Source organism: Anolis sagrei, chromosome 3 (genome assembly GCF_037176765.1).
Source record: "Anolis sagrei isolate rAnoSag1 chromosome 3, rAnoSag1.mat, whole genome shotgun sequence".
Lineage (NCBI taxonomy): Eukaryota > Metazoa > Chordata > Lepidosauria > Squamata > Dactyloidae > Anolis > Anolis sagrei.
The window spans coordinates 103,409,087-103,426,412 of record NC_090023.1 but is presented as its reverse complement, the minus strand read 5'-3'; the positions used below and the strand labels follow the sequence as shown (position 1 = coordinate 103,426,412).

General features: G+C 39.7%; 1 protein-coding gene across 2 annotated transcripts in view; it reads right to left on the bottom strand.

Annotated features, from left to right (window-relative positions):
• NPAS2 (neuronal PAS domain protein 2) overlaps positions 1–17,326 on the bottom strand; it is an 82,340-nt gene that overhangs the window by 43,974 nt on the left and 21,040 nt on the right. For both annotated transcript variants that reach the window (XM_060769760.2, XM_060769759.2), the window contains exons 2-4: positions 6,096–6,149; positions 5,335–5,483; positions 1,577–1,668 (exon numbers count right to left, since the gene is read on the bottom strand). In XM_060769760.2, coding sequence (XP_060625743.2) covers positions 1,577–1,668; positions 5,335–5,483; positions 6,096–6,149 — 295 coding nt within the window. The remainder of the gene's footprint in view (positions 1–1,576; positions 1,669–5,334; positions 5,484–6,095; positions 6,150–17,326) is intronic.

Sequence of the window (17,326 nt, the reverse complement as noted above, 5' to 3'; positions counted from 1 at the left end):
TAAAGAGATGCCATGATGTAATGGGTTGACTGAAAAGATATGTGCTGGCAGCTGACTGGCTGAGCATACCAGGAGCTAGAGTTCTGATTGGCTGCTGTCTCTGGTTTGCTGCTGAGGCAAACAGTTTTAACTGCCACTTTCACTTTGGAGAGTGAAGAGAGTGCTATCTGGAAACAGCTAGCAAGGAAATGGCTGCCAACTCTCTGAAGCCTGATCATTTTTAAGGCATGAAGCATTTTTAAAAGACTGTTTAAAAGAACTATTTATTCCCTCTGTTCTCTGTATTAATTCAGAGACTGCTGTATATATTGTTGCGCTATTTGACCTTTTGAACTGAAGTAAAGATAATGTTACTTGTTACACAAGCCCAAGCGACACTTTATTATACTGCAGGGTATATCTTGCTTCAAAAACTATGGTAATGCTTCTGTTTATTTACATTTACCAACCCCCACAATTCTGGCCATGAAAGCCTTCGACAACACAAAGGTGTCATTATCTCATTCACCCATATGGGCAATTTTGGATTTTGGAATAGTTTAGTTTTTGGAATTCCAGATAAAGGACACTCAACTTCTATTACGAAGCTGTAAAATAACACAACAGCAAACAACTCAAGAGGTGTTTATATTGTACTATATAAATCTCCTAGGAGCCTCAAAAACTGTTTCAGAACAAGCATGTTAAGAAAAACAAATATGAATGAATGAACACTCTAAATGTCTACAAAGAATCTAACAATAGGTCATCTGCTCTTAGATGTCACAACATGAATGTAAGTTATTGTTAGTACAGTTATAATTAACTAGGTTAATGTGTCAGGTGATTTGGAAATGAATGCAAAATAATTCCCTACATAGCACATTAAGATTCTATGTTAGTTTCCAAAGCAATTTTGTACAAAATATAAAGCACCAACAAAGCGGGCCAACAATACTATGTAACACGATTTTTGTTCTTGGGCTATGAATGTCATTTCCTAATTGGATCTATTATAAAATGTGGAAAAAGTTTATTAACCTAAAAAATGGCATATTTTCATTAAGGAAAATTACAAATAAAGTGCTTAAACTGAAGGAAACAATAGCATTTACCCTCAGGCACAAAAATGAAGTTTCTGGAGTATAACAACTACTTTCAAAGCGAACACTGTACAACTAAACAGGAAAGAACACATTCAAACCAGGAACAGATTTTTTTTCAAATTTTGTTACATAGTGTAATCAACGGCCTTGTTAAGCTCTATTTTCAGAAACTGGCATGAAAGAAAGCAACCAATCTCAAGAGAGAGACCATTTGCTCTTATGAAGATATGGAGCTCTTGACCTGTATATTAAGGCCCCTTACACACTGTCCTCTATGGCAGGACCTGATTCCAGATTATCTGCTTATCCAAGATTATCTGGCAGTGTAGACTCGTATAATCAAGTTCAAAGGATCTAATAATCTGGGATCAGATCCTGGGATGTAGGGCAGTGTAGAAGGGGCCTAAAAGTGTCTAATTTGCAGTGTACAGCCACCATTTACTTTGGAAAAATGTCCATATTCACATTGTTCCAAAAATTGCATTTTTCACCTCCAGCATCAACTGAGTGAATTCTTCATTGCTGAGAAAGGAAGGCTTCCATTCCTGTTGCGTGTCACAAATCTCTGTCTGTGTGGAGAATTCTAAACAAATACAGAAACAATATTATATATTTAGCCATAAGTAAAGTTATGTACAAACAGAATGTACCAATAAGAGGTGCAAATTAAAGAACCAATTTGACAAAAAGACCCTGACCATTATAAGAGTTTGACATGGATGAAAATTTGGGCCCTTCTACACAGCCCTAAAACTCAGGCTAAAAGACTGATTGGCCTGAGGCGTCCAGATGATGATGCCTGGAGCCTTTTCCCCTCTCCTTTCTCCATACAAGAGCCAACTGAGGGCATTGGAAGTAGAATCCCCTTCCCCTCCCCAAAGCCCTCTTTCAGCTCTTCCAAGGGACAGATGGGAGGAGAGAAAGGCTCCATGCCTCAAACAGAGCCTTCCTCTACTAAGTGGAGGGGGAAATTGAGGGCAGGGGAGGGAAGGCTGGCAGTGTCCCTGCCCACCTCTGTTGATCTCAGATCAGCACGGGAGAGCATCTAGCTACGCCTCCTGCAAAAACCCGGGGTCTGGGCCAGCTGTGTGGCCTCCATTCCAAGAGGAAGTGAGTTTTAAAATGAGTTGATGAATTTTATATATTTTTAAATTTAAAATCACTTTAAAAGCTTTAAAACGTACCAAAAACACTAATCAGGTTCTATTTTAAAATTTTTAAAAACACTAATGGTCAAAATCTTAGATCAGTTAGTGTCTAAGACCACATCTACAATGTCATATAATGCAGTTTAACTGCACTGAACTGCATTATATGACAGTGCAGACCCATATAATCCAATTCAATGCCATTAAACTGCATTATGAAACTGCATTATATGGCAGTCCAGACGGGGGCCCTAACTTGTTCCATTTGGTTCAAAAATTGCCCTGATCCTGCTTTACTGGGCAGTAGCGACTGCAAGGAACAGAAATAAATTGGTAACAGCATTCTGACATTTTAAACCCCTTCCTCAAGTGATCTCTGGTGTGACAACCAAAAGCAGGATCCATGTTACAATTCCTCCTGACCCTGGAGATCGCTGGCAGAACCCGAGTGGAAACCTCAGTGTGCTGCTCTCCAACTGATAGGAGAACAGACCTCTGGCTGTTAAAGCAGGACTTCTGAACCTTTAACACGTGGCTTTTCCACACAGCCATACAACCCATATCAAGGCAGAAAATCCCACAATATCTGCTTCGAATTGGGTTATCTGAGCACACTGCCATATATTCCAGTTCAAAGCAGATTATATGGGATTTTATTCAGCTGTGTGGAAGTAGTCATGGTTGTGATAAATGTCACAAGTATGAATATGTAGGGACCATGAATAAGATTTTTTTTTTACTAATGCATAAATCTAAGTTACACATTCCTAACTGTGGCAGTGAATTCCAGCCATTGTTTTCAACCTCTGATCACACATCAGAAATTTTCTAGAGTGGGAAGAATGTTCTCCTCTTGTATTAGAAGAGTTGATGAGATAATGGTAACCTCATTCCTTCAACTAAAATGTATCAACAAAATCTTTTGCCAAATACTAATGACACAGGGTCAAGTTCTAACAAGAAGGTCAAGCAGAGGAAAACACAGGGAAGGAAGGGCGTGTAATTACACTTTATCCCCCTTACTAATGTGTATCTGTGTGTCGGAATTCACAGCTGCCTAGCAACCATATCTTCCTATTTGGGGATTTGCTTCTTAATTTGAGAAATGTGAAAGGTGGATGGTGTTAAGCAAAACTGGGTAGGAGGTACACCTGGGCATAAGGCTGATGTCATTCTCAGCCTCAAACCACTTGATTAGTCTCCACTAAAGTAAACTCATTTAATCAGCTGCTGAATGATAGGTCTGCAGTTATGTTTAGTAAAGAAACAGATATAATGGGACAACTCTACTTGAGATGAACAACACAATACAGGTTCTTGTCTCCCTCTACAGAAATAGAGTCTAGCCCTGGAAAACCTTGTGTAGTATGAGGTCCTCATCTACTATCTAGAATAATAGTTGAGGGTAATGGTGGACATGGCTAATCATATCAAACATATGGCTGTAGATGTGATATGGCAGGCACATAACATCACTAACACAAGTGGGAAAAACCAATTTTTGAAAGAAAGGTGCACACAACAGAATAATAGCAACTGTGGATGGAATTCCCTGCTTGTACCTGTACACCTTTCTCTCTTGTAATGTGTAAAGCAGGCATGGGCAAACTTCGGCCCTCTGGGTGTTTTGGACATCAGCTTTCACAATTCCTAATAGCCTAGCGGCTGCTAAGAATTGTGAAAGTTAAAGTACAAAACACCTGGAGGGCCGAAGTTTGCCCATGCCTGGAGTAGAGGGATCTTTGACATGTTGTTGCAAATCCACAGTGTGGATAACTATGCAATAATAGAAGCATTGTAGAATATGACTCAAAAATTAAAGTTTATTGACAAACAAAATATTTTCAAATGATAAAATAATAAATCTAGCCTAATGTTTTCTAACTAGAAGAAATAATTCAGAACAATAACAACAGATGATTAGGACATTTATGTTTATTGTGCCCCCCCCCCCCCAAACGCTCCAGTGATTTAAAAAAAGTGATGTTGTTTATGATTATATGTCTAAACAACATAGAGCTGTAAATTCTGATCCAAGCCTCCCATTCCCTATCTCCACTTACTGCGGGCCCTTCCACACAGCCCTATATCCCAGAATATCAAGGCAGAAAATCCCACATTATCTGCTTTAAACTATATGGCACTGTGGACTCAGATTACTCTCAGTTCAAAGCAGATATTGTGGGATTTTCTACCTTGATATTCTGGGATATAGGGCTGTGTGGAAGAGCCCTGGGATGCAGCTGCTGTAATCAACAGGTGTTTGTTCCTCTGTTTATCATGAAGCAGCTGAAAGATGGATTCACTCCCTCCTGTGAGCGATATCTGGTGCAGCCAGCAGAAGCAGGCCTCTTGTCACAATCCTGTCTCACATCAGAGATCACTCACAGAAGGAGAAAGTGATCTACCTGCTTCCTTAAAAACAGCAAAATGGACCTTATTGGGTGCAGCAGCAGCTTTCCTGTATGTGCAGACTGTGTGATTGCCTGGACCTTAAATTAGAGGATATGTAGGAATCATTAATACGAAAATGTGATATGTTGCTATATTACACATTTGTAAAGGCCCAAACAAATTTCAGTCTGAGTATGCCATTTGTAATCAATGAGCCTTAAGCTAGTCACAACTTGTAAAGTTGCCTATTTAAGTTGTTAAGTCACATAAGATGGCCTGAAAGCAGGAGGGCGTTTCCAAATATGACAATGTTTGATTCAAAGCCAATATATGGGATGAGCATTCTTTTTGGTTGTGCAAATATGTTTATCAAAACTAGTTCAGCATATTGTCTCAGGTGTCCCTTCAGTTAGTATTAATCAAAACACAAGAGTGACTTGTGGCTTGGCTTCACTATCTATTGCAAAAATTAAAACTGGAGTTGACTTTATTCATGAATCTGCTGACTCTAGTTTACATGTTACAAATTTGGTGGTACCTTGATGCTATATTATTTCAGAAAAATTAATAATCTCTCTGCTACTGTGATTACAAACTTATATTGTGAAATCCTGACTGCTTGAGCAAGATTTACCACTATCAATGGCAACAAACTGATAGCAAGATGGTAATGCCATGACTATTTGAGGCTTGTTTGTATTGGTTACCATTGTGCTTCTGAAGAAAGCCAATGACTTTTTCAAGTACTGTTGTTTTGTCCATTTTACGGGTGTTTCCTGGAAGCATAGAACTGAGCTCTTTGATGAGAATGTTGAACTGATCACGCCTCTTCTTTTCAGACTTGTTACGTGAAGCCCTAGGAGCAGAAAGAAAGTATTAACAGAAGCAAAATGTTTGCTATCGCTACGATATCTTACTATGATGTGCTAATATGAAAAGTAGCACTTCACCATGGAAGTGAAAGACTAAAAACTGACATAGAAAAACATTATTTCTACCTAATCAAGTGATGAAGATTTTCACTGTACCTGTAGTACAGGGGGAAAAGACCCTTGTACTACACATAAAAGAGTGCTACTACTAGACACACAGCAAAACAAGATTTACACTGAATATTATGATTGCAGCATATTGACTTGACTATCTTATTGTCACCCTTCCTGTTTTCCTCCAGCAAAGTATTTCGGTGTAAGTGAAAGCCATATAGAAATTCCAATGAAAATCAATGAAAAGAAAACCAACACCATCACTGGATCCAGCAAAGTTTCAGATGTCAACTATCCTTAAAAATAAAATAAAATCACGGCACAGAGAAGTGCCTTATGAGTCAAACTTTTTTAACATATGCCAGGCTTTCATCTTGTTTTTCTTTTGATTTGTTAATTGTGTGTGTGTATGGGGGGGGGGGGGGAGAGAGATATAGCTTTGTCAAGTAAGCAATTAAATTTTCAAGAAGCCGAGTACTCACCTCTTTGCCCTGTCTTTTTCATCCTCATCCATTAGATTGTCTAAACAGCTTGTTCTGTTGAAAGAATTCGGGACAGCTGTAATACATACGTGCACTAGATGCTTATAATGTTTTCAGACAGATTCATTATTGTTTTAACGTAATTCATCATGACATTCAAATCAGTGGGCCCCATGAATCATCACTCAATTCCATTATTCTGCTTGTTTTGAACATGCTATAGTAAATTCAAGGCTGGCTATAGGATACTGGGAATTGCAGTCCAAATGTAATGATACATGAAAAGCCCAAACATATTTTTGAGCTGTGAGTTTTACAGACTGTTGAGGGGCATCCCAGAGAAAACTTGAAGCTGGTTCCCTTGCTCCACCCCCAGAAAGTATAAATGCAAAGGAAATAGAGTATGACAAACTCCACATGAGACCAAAGAGAAATAGGTTCTGAGCTTTATTATTTTGCCAATTCTATCACATAGAAAAGCTACAACGAAGATGTCCTACTCAAACCTGAGCAACTGTGAGTTGTGCGACACCGCTGAAAGCTAATACAATGCATTCTATAAAGCATGTGAAGAAAATCCTGAAATGGATGAGGACCACAGAAACATCATCCTGTTGCTTCAACATCTTTTCTGTCCTTCCTTCTGACAGGAGTGTCATTAAAAAAGATAGTTCTATTAAACTCTAAATGCCTTGGATTCTCAGATATGGAGGGTATAGGTGGAGAACCTGCAGCCCATAAACAACAAGCAGTCAACCTATGGGCATCAATTGTGGCTACTCTGACCCAGCCCACTACCACTTCAACGATTGTATCATTTTTTATGTGCCATTGGTAGCAGAAAAAAAAAGAAAGACAAAGTTGTATAAAGAATGTTAGAGGAGGGAGTGAACAAAGGGCTCTTCGTTTCCATCCAGCAAAGAAAGAGGACTACTAAAATGTGTGTGTGTGTGTGTGTGTGTGTGTGTGCATAGGTGTATGTTTATATAAACATGCCTATCTAGCATTATACTAGCTCCTATGACTGAAAAAATATGCAACACTGCCTATAAGACTTTTGCATTCTTGTATTGTTACAATCTTTGACATCACTCTAAGAGCCCTTCTACACAGGCCCAAAATTTGTGGTAGGTAATGGGTTTACCTGAGATGTCCAAACAATGCCTCAGGTAAAACCAGATTAATCCAAAGAAACTGGGTGAAAGATCTGGGTCTGTTGAGGTACTGGGCCTGTGGGGATTGACCGATGGGACCACGCTCCATTATCTCGGGGGTCAATCCCCACAGCCATCCTGATCCTTCAAGCTCCTGGAGGCTAAAGGAACATGAGGGCACACGCCCCTCCCCGCTAGCCACACATTTTCCTCAACAAAAAAAAACTTACTGGAGGGGTCTGCCAGCAGTGCATGCCACTCTCCATCAGGAGGTGGGAGGGGGGAGGAGGGAAATCTCCCCCCCCCCCCCACTTCCTGACTCATCACTTTCAAGTGTCAGAAGGACTGTGCAGAGGGGCTTGCGCTGCTGGCAGGCCTCTCCAGTAGGCCTGGTGTAGTAGTAGTAACAACAACAACAACAACAATTTATTTATATTCTGCCCTTCTCACCCTGAAGGGGACTCAGGGAAGATCATAGCACACATACATGGCAAACATTCAATGCTGCTTTGTATAGACAATACACAGACAGACAGAACAGAAAGGAGGTGTTGTCAACTCAGTGTCCAGCTGTTTTTGGTGCCAAGAAAGGTGAGTCCAGCCACTATGTTGCTCCATTCTCTATGACGAAGAGCCATCAGGACTTCCTCCTTCCTTTTTGGTCACCCCGCTTTTAGCGGTACCTAATTTTTCTAATTACAGCTAAAGCCGTAAACAGTGAGCAGGGCTGACAGTCAACCGCTCATGCAGATCTGGGGCTTTGAACTTGCAACCTTTGGGTTGACAGATCTTATAGTTGCTGGTGATTTACCAGCTGTGCTAAACTCCGGCCCTCTGGGAGGGAGTGAGGACTGAAACCCGGGAGGATGCAGTTTTTTAACCCTCTTCCTCTTGGGTTTTAGTTAAGTATAGAAGGACCCTAAGGTTCACTATACCTGAGGAAACACTTTCCACACCCATCTTACAATTTCCTCTTTCTTCAAAGCCTGAGCCAAGCCTGTTTTTTAAAACTGAAAGCTAAAAATATGGGTGAGCTTAAAATGGATGGGACTAAATAAGGATGACCTAGCTTTGGATCTAGGATTGTTTTTTCATCATTCAAGTTCATTAACATGTATACTGACTTTAGGTTTCATTAGAACTTGCTGTAATGGTGGTACTACACCTGAGGTCTTCAAGTATGGAGGGCCACAATCCAAATAAACCATGACTCCTGCTGTATCACAAATAATGCACCATGAAGAATTTTGTGTCACTTTGAATTACAAAACATTATATGTATTAATGTACAAAAGTAATGGGAGTCACACAGGTTGTGGTCTCCAAGTACAACACTCCCTCTGATGTTCCTGTCACCCCTAAAGCCCTGACCACACTCCTGCAGTTTTTGTGAAGGAAAAAAAATGTTTCTCTGTAAATTACAATTCTCCTCTAAAACAAACTATCTCCCATATCTTAGTCCAATTATATATTCAAAAGAAAAAAAATGTTCTATTTATTCCCACTTTGCCTTGAATGGAATTTTCAATGGAATTAAAACTGACCATCTCAATTTACCATTTCAAAATCTTTGTAAGTATAATTTGGTAGATCACTCAGTAAGGCCGTGACTTCATGGTGACTCGATGCTAGGGTACTTCCACACTACGGTTATAGTGCCTCTGATTCCAATTTAACTGCCATGGCAACATCCTATGAAATCCTGGCGTTTGCAGTTCAGAGAATTCTCAGCCAGAGGGATCTAGTACCTCACCAGATGACAAATCCCAGGATCCATAGGATGACTCAAAGTGGTTAAAGGGCAATCAGTTAATAGTGGTTGTTTTTATAACTTGTATGTCATATTTTTTTTATACTCATGTACTGTTTATGCTATATACTATACTTGTAGTACCTTGTAAGCCACCCCAAGTTCCTTTTGTGACATGGTGGCAGGGTACAAATAATGATGATGAAGAAGATTATTATTGTTCTGGAACAGCTGTTCCAGGAGCTCCAGATGTATTTGCTGTGTTTAAATGTTTGTGTGCAATCCCATGCTTGGGATTTTGCAGCAGGGTGGCTTCCTGTTATAGGCTGCATTTATAGGGTAAGCCACCTGCCAGTTATAGTTAGGTTCCCTGATCCCGCCCCTTTTTGAGTTTTGGAGGGAAAAAAGCCATTTTGAGTTAGTTCTCACAGAGAAGCCTTTCACACAGGACATAGAACGAAGTGGCTCCTGTAGAAAAGCTTCGTCTTTTACAGCTTGGCCGGGGTTATACAGCCCTACGGCTTGGCCAGGAGACATACAGCCACAGCTTGGCTGAGGGACTCCAGCCAGCCATCACAGCAACCTGAACTCCTTCTTTTTCCCTGGAGGTCTACAAAGCTCTGTTGAGGCAAGTCACTCGCGGAAGCCAGACGCAGTTGGTACCGGGTGCAGGGGCTCCACGTCAACAGAGGCAAGTACAGACTGCCCAGATTAGAAGCTAGGATTTCCCCATCGGTTAGCTACAGTTAAGAAGACAGTGCCTGTTCCTAGTGGACAAGATTGAAAGAGCCTATAGACTGTAAAGAAAACCGTTAAAGTACCTGTTTGTTCCTTAATAAAAGAACTTTGTTGGACTTACTTTAAGCATTCTAAAGACTCTGTTTGGGGGAATCTAAGGGCCTTTATTCTGAGGCAGCCACGGCGTCCCGTTGGGCACAGAGAATTTATGTCCTGTGTACGGTCTAATGTACAGGCCCAGCGTGCGACAGCACAATTATTATTGACTAGTGTGAAATGGCCCATGGTTTGCCACTTTGGTCAATATACTGCACTAGCTTTGCTGTATTTTCCAATTCTGTAAGAACCTGATTAAACACCTCATCACACTAGAGCATGGATCCACTTTAAATACAGTTTCTGCCTCCTACAGAATTCTGGAGCTTCTGGGTTTTGGGAGGGCCCTTTAAACTGCTCAGTGAGACAGGTCCTGAGCCTCATTAAACTACAAACTCCAGTCTTCTGCAAGAGGCAAAAACTGTATTTAAAGTGGATCCATGCTCTAGTGTGATGAGACTGTAAGTAGCTATTACAGTTTTCTGATTTTTTTAAACAGCAAATCAAATAAATCCCCATTCTTCCCCTATTGGTGAGAGCAATAAGGTGCATAACTCCTGTATCTGTGATATTTATATCTTTCCCAGCAATGTTTGGGGAACTCTTAATTGTCTGAAAGAAAGATGTACTGTCTATGTCAATAGAGACTTCTTAGGACTACTACAATGAATCAGCTGTGTGTGAAATGAGCTACTTCTGCTGCAAAGTGTCCTTTACCAAGAGAGAGAGAGAGAGAGAGAGAAGATCAAACAGTTCAAACAAACATTTATCATTTAGGGCAGCCATCTGCACAATTCAAAGCACTCTTTGGTGTGCCTGTTCCCTCCCAGCAATGCTAAACAGGATTAGCCTTCTGAACGCAAAACAGAAAAAGTAGGTCACTTCAGCAACACTGTTCCATGTGATGCATTGATGATGTGATTGTAATGGTCTGTTCACAGTCATCTCTCTTTCTCACATGACTTCAGCAATGAAGGACCTAAGAAGATTGCTGCATGAAGTGTTATCAAGGATATGTGTATTCCAAGCAGTAATGAGGCAAAAAGACCAAGGCAGAGTGCTCAAGTCACTTTCACCAAGGGTCGCAGTAGACTTATGGTTGCCTTCAAAGGACCAGTTGTAATTGTGATACTGTATACATGTAACTATGCTGCCCTGGCATTGAAAACCTTGTGGGCCACATTGAGGACCTCATCACACTAGAGCATGGATTCACTTTAAATCCAGTTGCTTCCTCCTGGAGAATTCTGGAGCTTGTAGTTTAGGGGAGAGGCCTTTAAAATGCTCAGCCAGAGAAACCCCGGGCATCACTAAACTACAGTAACCAGATATAAAGTGGATCCATGCTCTTGTGTGATGAGGCAGAAAATGACGTGGTGAGCCGGATTCGGCCTACAGGCCTTGTGTTTGATGTGTGTGCTATATGGCATTCAAAAGCAAGAATGAAAACACATATTCATTTGGAACATCTGTTGAGGCAACTGCAGTGGCCTCAACAGATGTTCCAAATTAAGTCCAAAGATGGTCAGAAAGTATAAGTGGCCTTCCAGTGTCCTGCTGAGCTCTAACCCCTTGTCATATCATATTTCTTTTTCACTGAAACGTCCCTTATGAAATGCTTGGAACCAGAAGTGTTTTGGATTTCATATTTTTGGTAATGATTTTGGAATATTTGCATATCCAAGGACTTCATCACATGGGCGACTTTCCACAGGGCCATTTTGCCAGCCTCTGTGGTGAAACAGCAAAGATGAGGGGAGACTCTTGTTGCCCCACACACCACTTCATTGCGGCAACATTTTTCTCATCACATGGAAGATGCACTGCTGAAGCAGCACAGATCCATGCAGGCTCCCATGTTTGGAGGCAAGCTTCCTAAGATGCTTCCACTCCAGTTGTGCGCAAAGCCTCTGCTGGAAGTCCACTGATGTCATGTGATGGGCAGCGTGCCCATCCATCATTGGGCTAGCTAGGAAGTGTCCTAAAATGCTAAAAAAAGCTCAGTGTGATGGAGTGGTAAACAAGATATCTTGGAGATGGAAACTCAAGCCTAAACACAGCATTTATTGATGTTTCATATACATCTAGTACACATAACCTAATGGCAATTTTATACACATTTTAATAATTTTGTGCATGAAACAAAGTTTTTCATTATCCCAGCTACCCATTTGGACAATTTTGGACTATTTCAGATTTTTTGATAAACCTGTACACCATTTCATCTTTCTGTATTTTATTCCCCCAAAAAGAAAGAAAGTTTAATCAATCCGAGTGTCTAAGAAGAGATCAAATATCTTATTTTATTGATTTATTGTACAGGACTGAATAAATATCTAATTCAGCAAGACAACCAAATAGAAATATGATTATTTTTGAGAAGGATTACCTCATTAATATATGCCACCACTATTCATTTAAATAAAGCTATCATATTCCATAGAAGTGCACAAACTCAGCCTGCAGACTTGGGAAACAAATTTCTATATTCCACTAATGACACCAATGGTAATATCTATTATTTTCTAAAACCATTTGTTCATTTCACCTTACCTCCTCGGGGCTTTAAAGATGACGCACAACAGTTAAACATATTATTATTTAAAAACAAATTTAAATGTTTTAAAAGAAACAGTCTTCAAATCCAACCTTGGGCAAAAAAAAAAGCTAAAGTCACGCAGAACATTGCAGTTTTCATGCTTGCCACAAGATCAGCTGTAATGGAGCTAGACCAGTTTACCTTGGGAAGGAGGTATGGGATGCTGCTACAGAGAAAGAGCCATGACATGTGCACACTAATGTGGTCTTTTGTAGTGAAAACCAGAAGTTAGTGGCTCCATCTACACTGTCATATAATGCAGTGGCCTCATCGCACTGCCATACAGTGCAGTTTGAAACTGCTTTACATGAGTCAGTGTTGTAGACTCATATAATGCAATTCAACTGTATTGAACTGCATTATATGAGTTTACACTGACATACAATGTAGTTTGAAACTGCATTATATAGCAGTGTATATGGAGCCTGTGGTTGATACAAGATCATAATATGTAGTCTCATCAGACTGATAACCCCCTTTAGCATTAACTTCAGCTTCCAAATGTTTTAAAAGTCCAACCTCATATAAAATGCTTTAGAACTGTCAAATTAGGAAGCAATTAAGCTGTAAACTACCATGGCCAAATCTACTTTACCCAGAAAGGGGCATTATTGGAGCACCACCTAAAGCTGGGCAAAGAGGACAGATTCATACAATCTCTAATATGGTGAATAAAACATTTATTATATGCCTGTCAATGTGTAAGCAAACATTTTAGAACACTTAAGACAATGGCCCTATATTCCGAAAAAACTACAACAACCCCAAATAACTAGACTATGTTCAGTATAAACTAACTTCATTTGTACAGGGAAGAAAATGATTTGCCAAATTTGCAGCAGATGCTTAACTGGGCATGACTCTGACTATCAGACATGATTTCACTAAATCCTCCCCTCCCAATCCCCAGAGTACCATAGATTTGCATTATATTAAAACATTTTCCTTTTTAAAATAATGTCAGATGTATGAATAAATATACACCCACGCAATACTCTCAAAAAAAAATAAAAGGAGCTGGCATCCCAGTTAAGAAGCAAGAAGAGACAAGTCTTATGACTAAAACAGTGATGAAGTTTTTAATATACGTTTTTATTCAAGAATTGTGAAAGTGGGAGGAAGCTGGGCTCACAAGAACCTGCTAAGAGTTCTCTCTCTCTCTCCTCTTGATATATCAATAGCCTGACAATCAATTTATTTAGTTTTTTATTTATAATATTTTATGCCACATTTCAAGGTAAAACCTTCATAGGCAGTTCATCCCCGTGAAGATTTTTCTCCAATGTTTTTTTTTCATATATTGGCAACAGGGATCTGGGAATCTTAGGGCCTTATCATATTGAGACCAGCTTCTTCATCACACTAGAGAATGAATCCACCTTAAATCTGATTTCTGCCTCCTGCAGAATTCTGGAGTTTGTAATATAGTGAGGCTGTTAAAGGCCAAATCTTCCTGATGATCAAGGGGCTGGGCTTAGCACAGCAAGTTAAACCACTGTGCTGCGGAAAAATCCTGTCAATTGAAAGGTCAGCAGTTTGAGACCGGGTTGGGGTGAGCACCCACCATTAATCCCAGCTCACTGCCCACCTAGCAGGCCGAAAGCAGAAATGCGAGTAGATAAAATACTGTTTTAGTGTGGAGGTAATAAAGGTGCCCTTAAGGACATTGATAGGAGGAAAGCTCCTGAGAATGGGAGATGGGGGTGACAGCACCTCCCCCTTTCCCCCGGTGGCCGGAGTCAAGTACCAACTCTAAGATGACGGAAATAAGATGGGGAAAACTGCCTTTACCTCTGTTTGTGTGGTCTGTCCTTGTTAATTGCATAATCTGCATTGAATGTTTGCCCTATGTATGTTCTGTAAGCCTCTCTGAGTCCCATTTGGGGTGAGAACGGCGGTGTATAAATATTGTAAATAAATAAATAAATAAATAAAGTCTATTTAAAATAGTCTCAAGGGAAACCAAATTTGATAATGTCACAGCCATCACAAAAAAGGCCTGGTTTTCATGCTCCCCAAACCCATGGACTTTATTAGCAATCCTTGATCTGAGCCTCTGTTAGAAATCTAAGAACCTTGCAAACTCAAAGTGAAGTAGATAAACATTCAATGTACTTTATTTCTGTATCATTTTCATAATTTGGTGTTAAATCACTTTCCCCTCTCTCTCTTTTTTTTTTTTTTTTTTTTTGCAAATTCTCCTCTTTTTGCAAGTGGTAAATTATATAAGAGGTCTTGGGTGAAAGCTGGAATTGTGTGATATAAAACCAAAAAGTCTGACAGTGATGTAATTTCCATGGATCTGCAATACTAGATTCATAAAAGATGTTCACTGAAAATGTATTGGATGGCAGCATGCAGATGGAAGCTACTGTTTTAAATTCCTTTAAATTACATGGAAACATAAAGGACCACTGTTTTCTTTCTGTTAGATTTAGCATAGAAATATAAAAGAGACCTTGTTAATGGACTGTACAACATCCACTTCTGCTGCTTGTTCCTTTGTACTTACAAAGGGCACCCTTCTTAAAATAACTGCTTGAAGCTGAGAGCAAATGACATGAGATGACTAACTCGTACAAATACCCTGTAGGCTTCTGTACACTTTCTCTGAATCATCAGTTGTGATGATTTATAGACATGAAAGATATTAGATAGCAATAGTTTCATAGTTCATATACTTGTTTGGACAAAACAGATAGATTCAAATGATGCAGAACAAAGGAAAAGTAGGGTTGAAATAGAGGGGGCAAAGGACCAGATACAAGTAAGAATGATCATAGAACCATAGAATCATAGAGTTGGAAGAGACCTCGTGGCCCATCCAGTCCAACTCCCAATCCAATCACATCTTAATGCAGATACCTGGGGTATAGCATGGATAAAATACGAGTTTGAACCACAATCCCCAAAATCCATGGATTCTGGAAGATATAGTACAAAGAAAAATGTATACAAGCTGTGATTTGGGCTACAGAAATGACCAAGCCAAGTCTGTCCAATCAATGTATTGTATTCAGTTTGGATTATATATTACAGTTACATACAGATATGAAGGCACAGCAAGTTCATTTTGGCATTTCAAAGTATTTAAATGTAATATCCAGTACTACTGACCACTGCATTTGTTTCTATGTTTAAAGCTGTACTGTATTTGCCATCTTATCTATTGATGTTACATATCTAAAGGGTCAAAATGCACTAAAAGGAGAATGCAGAGTCACATTTTTGCCTATGTCACTAAGTATGTACATTAGCATGGACATCTATCATGAGGAAGTGGTGAGTCTACTCTTGGCTTTAAAGTTTCTGTCTAAGATGGTAAGTCCATTTGGGTGGCAGGATTCAGCACCCTGAATAGTTCCCTTAAAGTTCATACAAATCTCCAGAATGGTTTCACTGCCCCACTGGAATCACCAGCCACACTTGTGAATGAGTATAAGCTCCCAACTCAGATATCCAGGCTACACATGGATGACAGGAACAGCACATGCCATTTCAGGCATAGACAGAGGCATGGTCTTATGTGTGTGAGCCCTCCACACAAATAACATATGAAGGAGACGACATTTGTATACAGTACAAATTCAGTAACTGTGGTACTGATATCTGCAGTTTTACTCACTTCTCTAGGCTATTTAGATCCTTCAGGAGATTCTATGGTAAACTTCCACTAGTAGTTGGCTGTAGACCTACCAATGCCCAGAGGATTCTTCTCTAGGCATTCCTATGTCCTCCAGTGCAACTCTATGGCGCTGCTTCTTGAACTGTAGGACCCACCCCCAAATGTGGTCCTTTTAACACAGTGGTTCTCAACCTGTGGGTCCCCGGGAGTTTTGGCCTACAACTCTCAAAAATCCCAGTCAGTTTATCTGCTGTTACGATTTCTGGGAGTTGAAAGCCAAAATATCTGGACACCCACAGGCTGAAAACCACTACATTCACACCATGTTGGGGGTCACAAAAATTGGCTACAGTAAAAGTTTATAAATGCCACCCATTTACATGGATCTGTTAGCAACAATGTGAAGTATTTACAGTGGACTCTGCAGAAAGCATTTCAGCTGTATTCTACAAAAAGAAAAATCAGCCTATTTAGCAAGCCTTGCAAATGCTGATTAATTTTCAGTAAATGTTTGATTTTCTATGTATTTTATATACCTATACCCTGCCATGTGTTGTGTTTTGTGTTTGTATATATTTGTGTATATATGTGTGCTTGTGTATATATATGTGGTTTTGTGCATGCGTTGCATTGTAATTTTTGTTTTTTGGCTTTTTAAGTCACTTCTGCTGTGTTTTTCAGTGTTTTTATGAGTGATGGTCACTCGTTGGCCTGATAGGTGTATTGTGTCCAAATTTGGTGTCAGTTCGTCCAGTGGTTTTTGAGTTATGTTCATCCCACAAACGAACATTACATTTTTATTTATATAGATATACCTGGGGTCACATAAAAATTTCCCTGGAGGAAAGGGGTTGCAATTGAAAAAGTTTAAGGGGCCCTATTGTATAGTATGCTTCTGCCAGAAGTTGTTCATTCAGTAGGCTTCACTATTACCCATAGCTTCACATAGCCACATGAAATCCTGAAATATATTCCCCATGGAAATGAGTGTTCTACTGTGTACATTTAACATGGATGTTATTAAACTTTCATATTTAGACAGCCATTCCTAAAATGAAATCTGAAATGGTAATGTTTGTAAAATGTATCTTGTAACCTTAGCAAAGGATTCACTTGCTTGGAATAATAAGGCCACCATGTAGTTTTTATGCATATATCTTTGCTAAGGTAGGAAAAAATATTATGCCCCTGGGAAGTCCTCTGGTAGTCATAGTGATGTAGCTGATGCTGGCAATCCTTTATCTTTGCAGCATCAATGAATCACACACC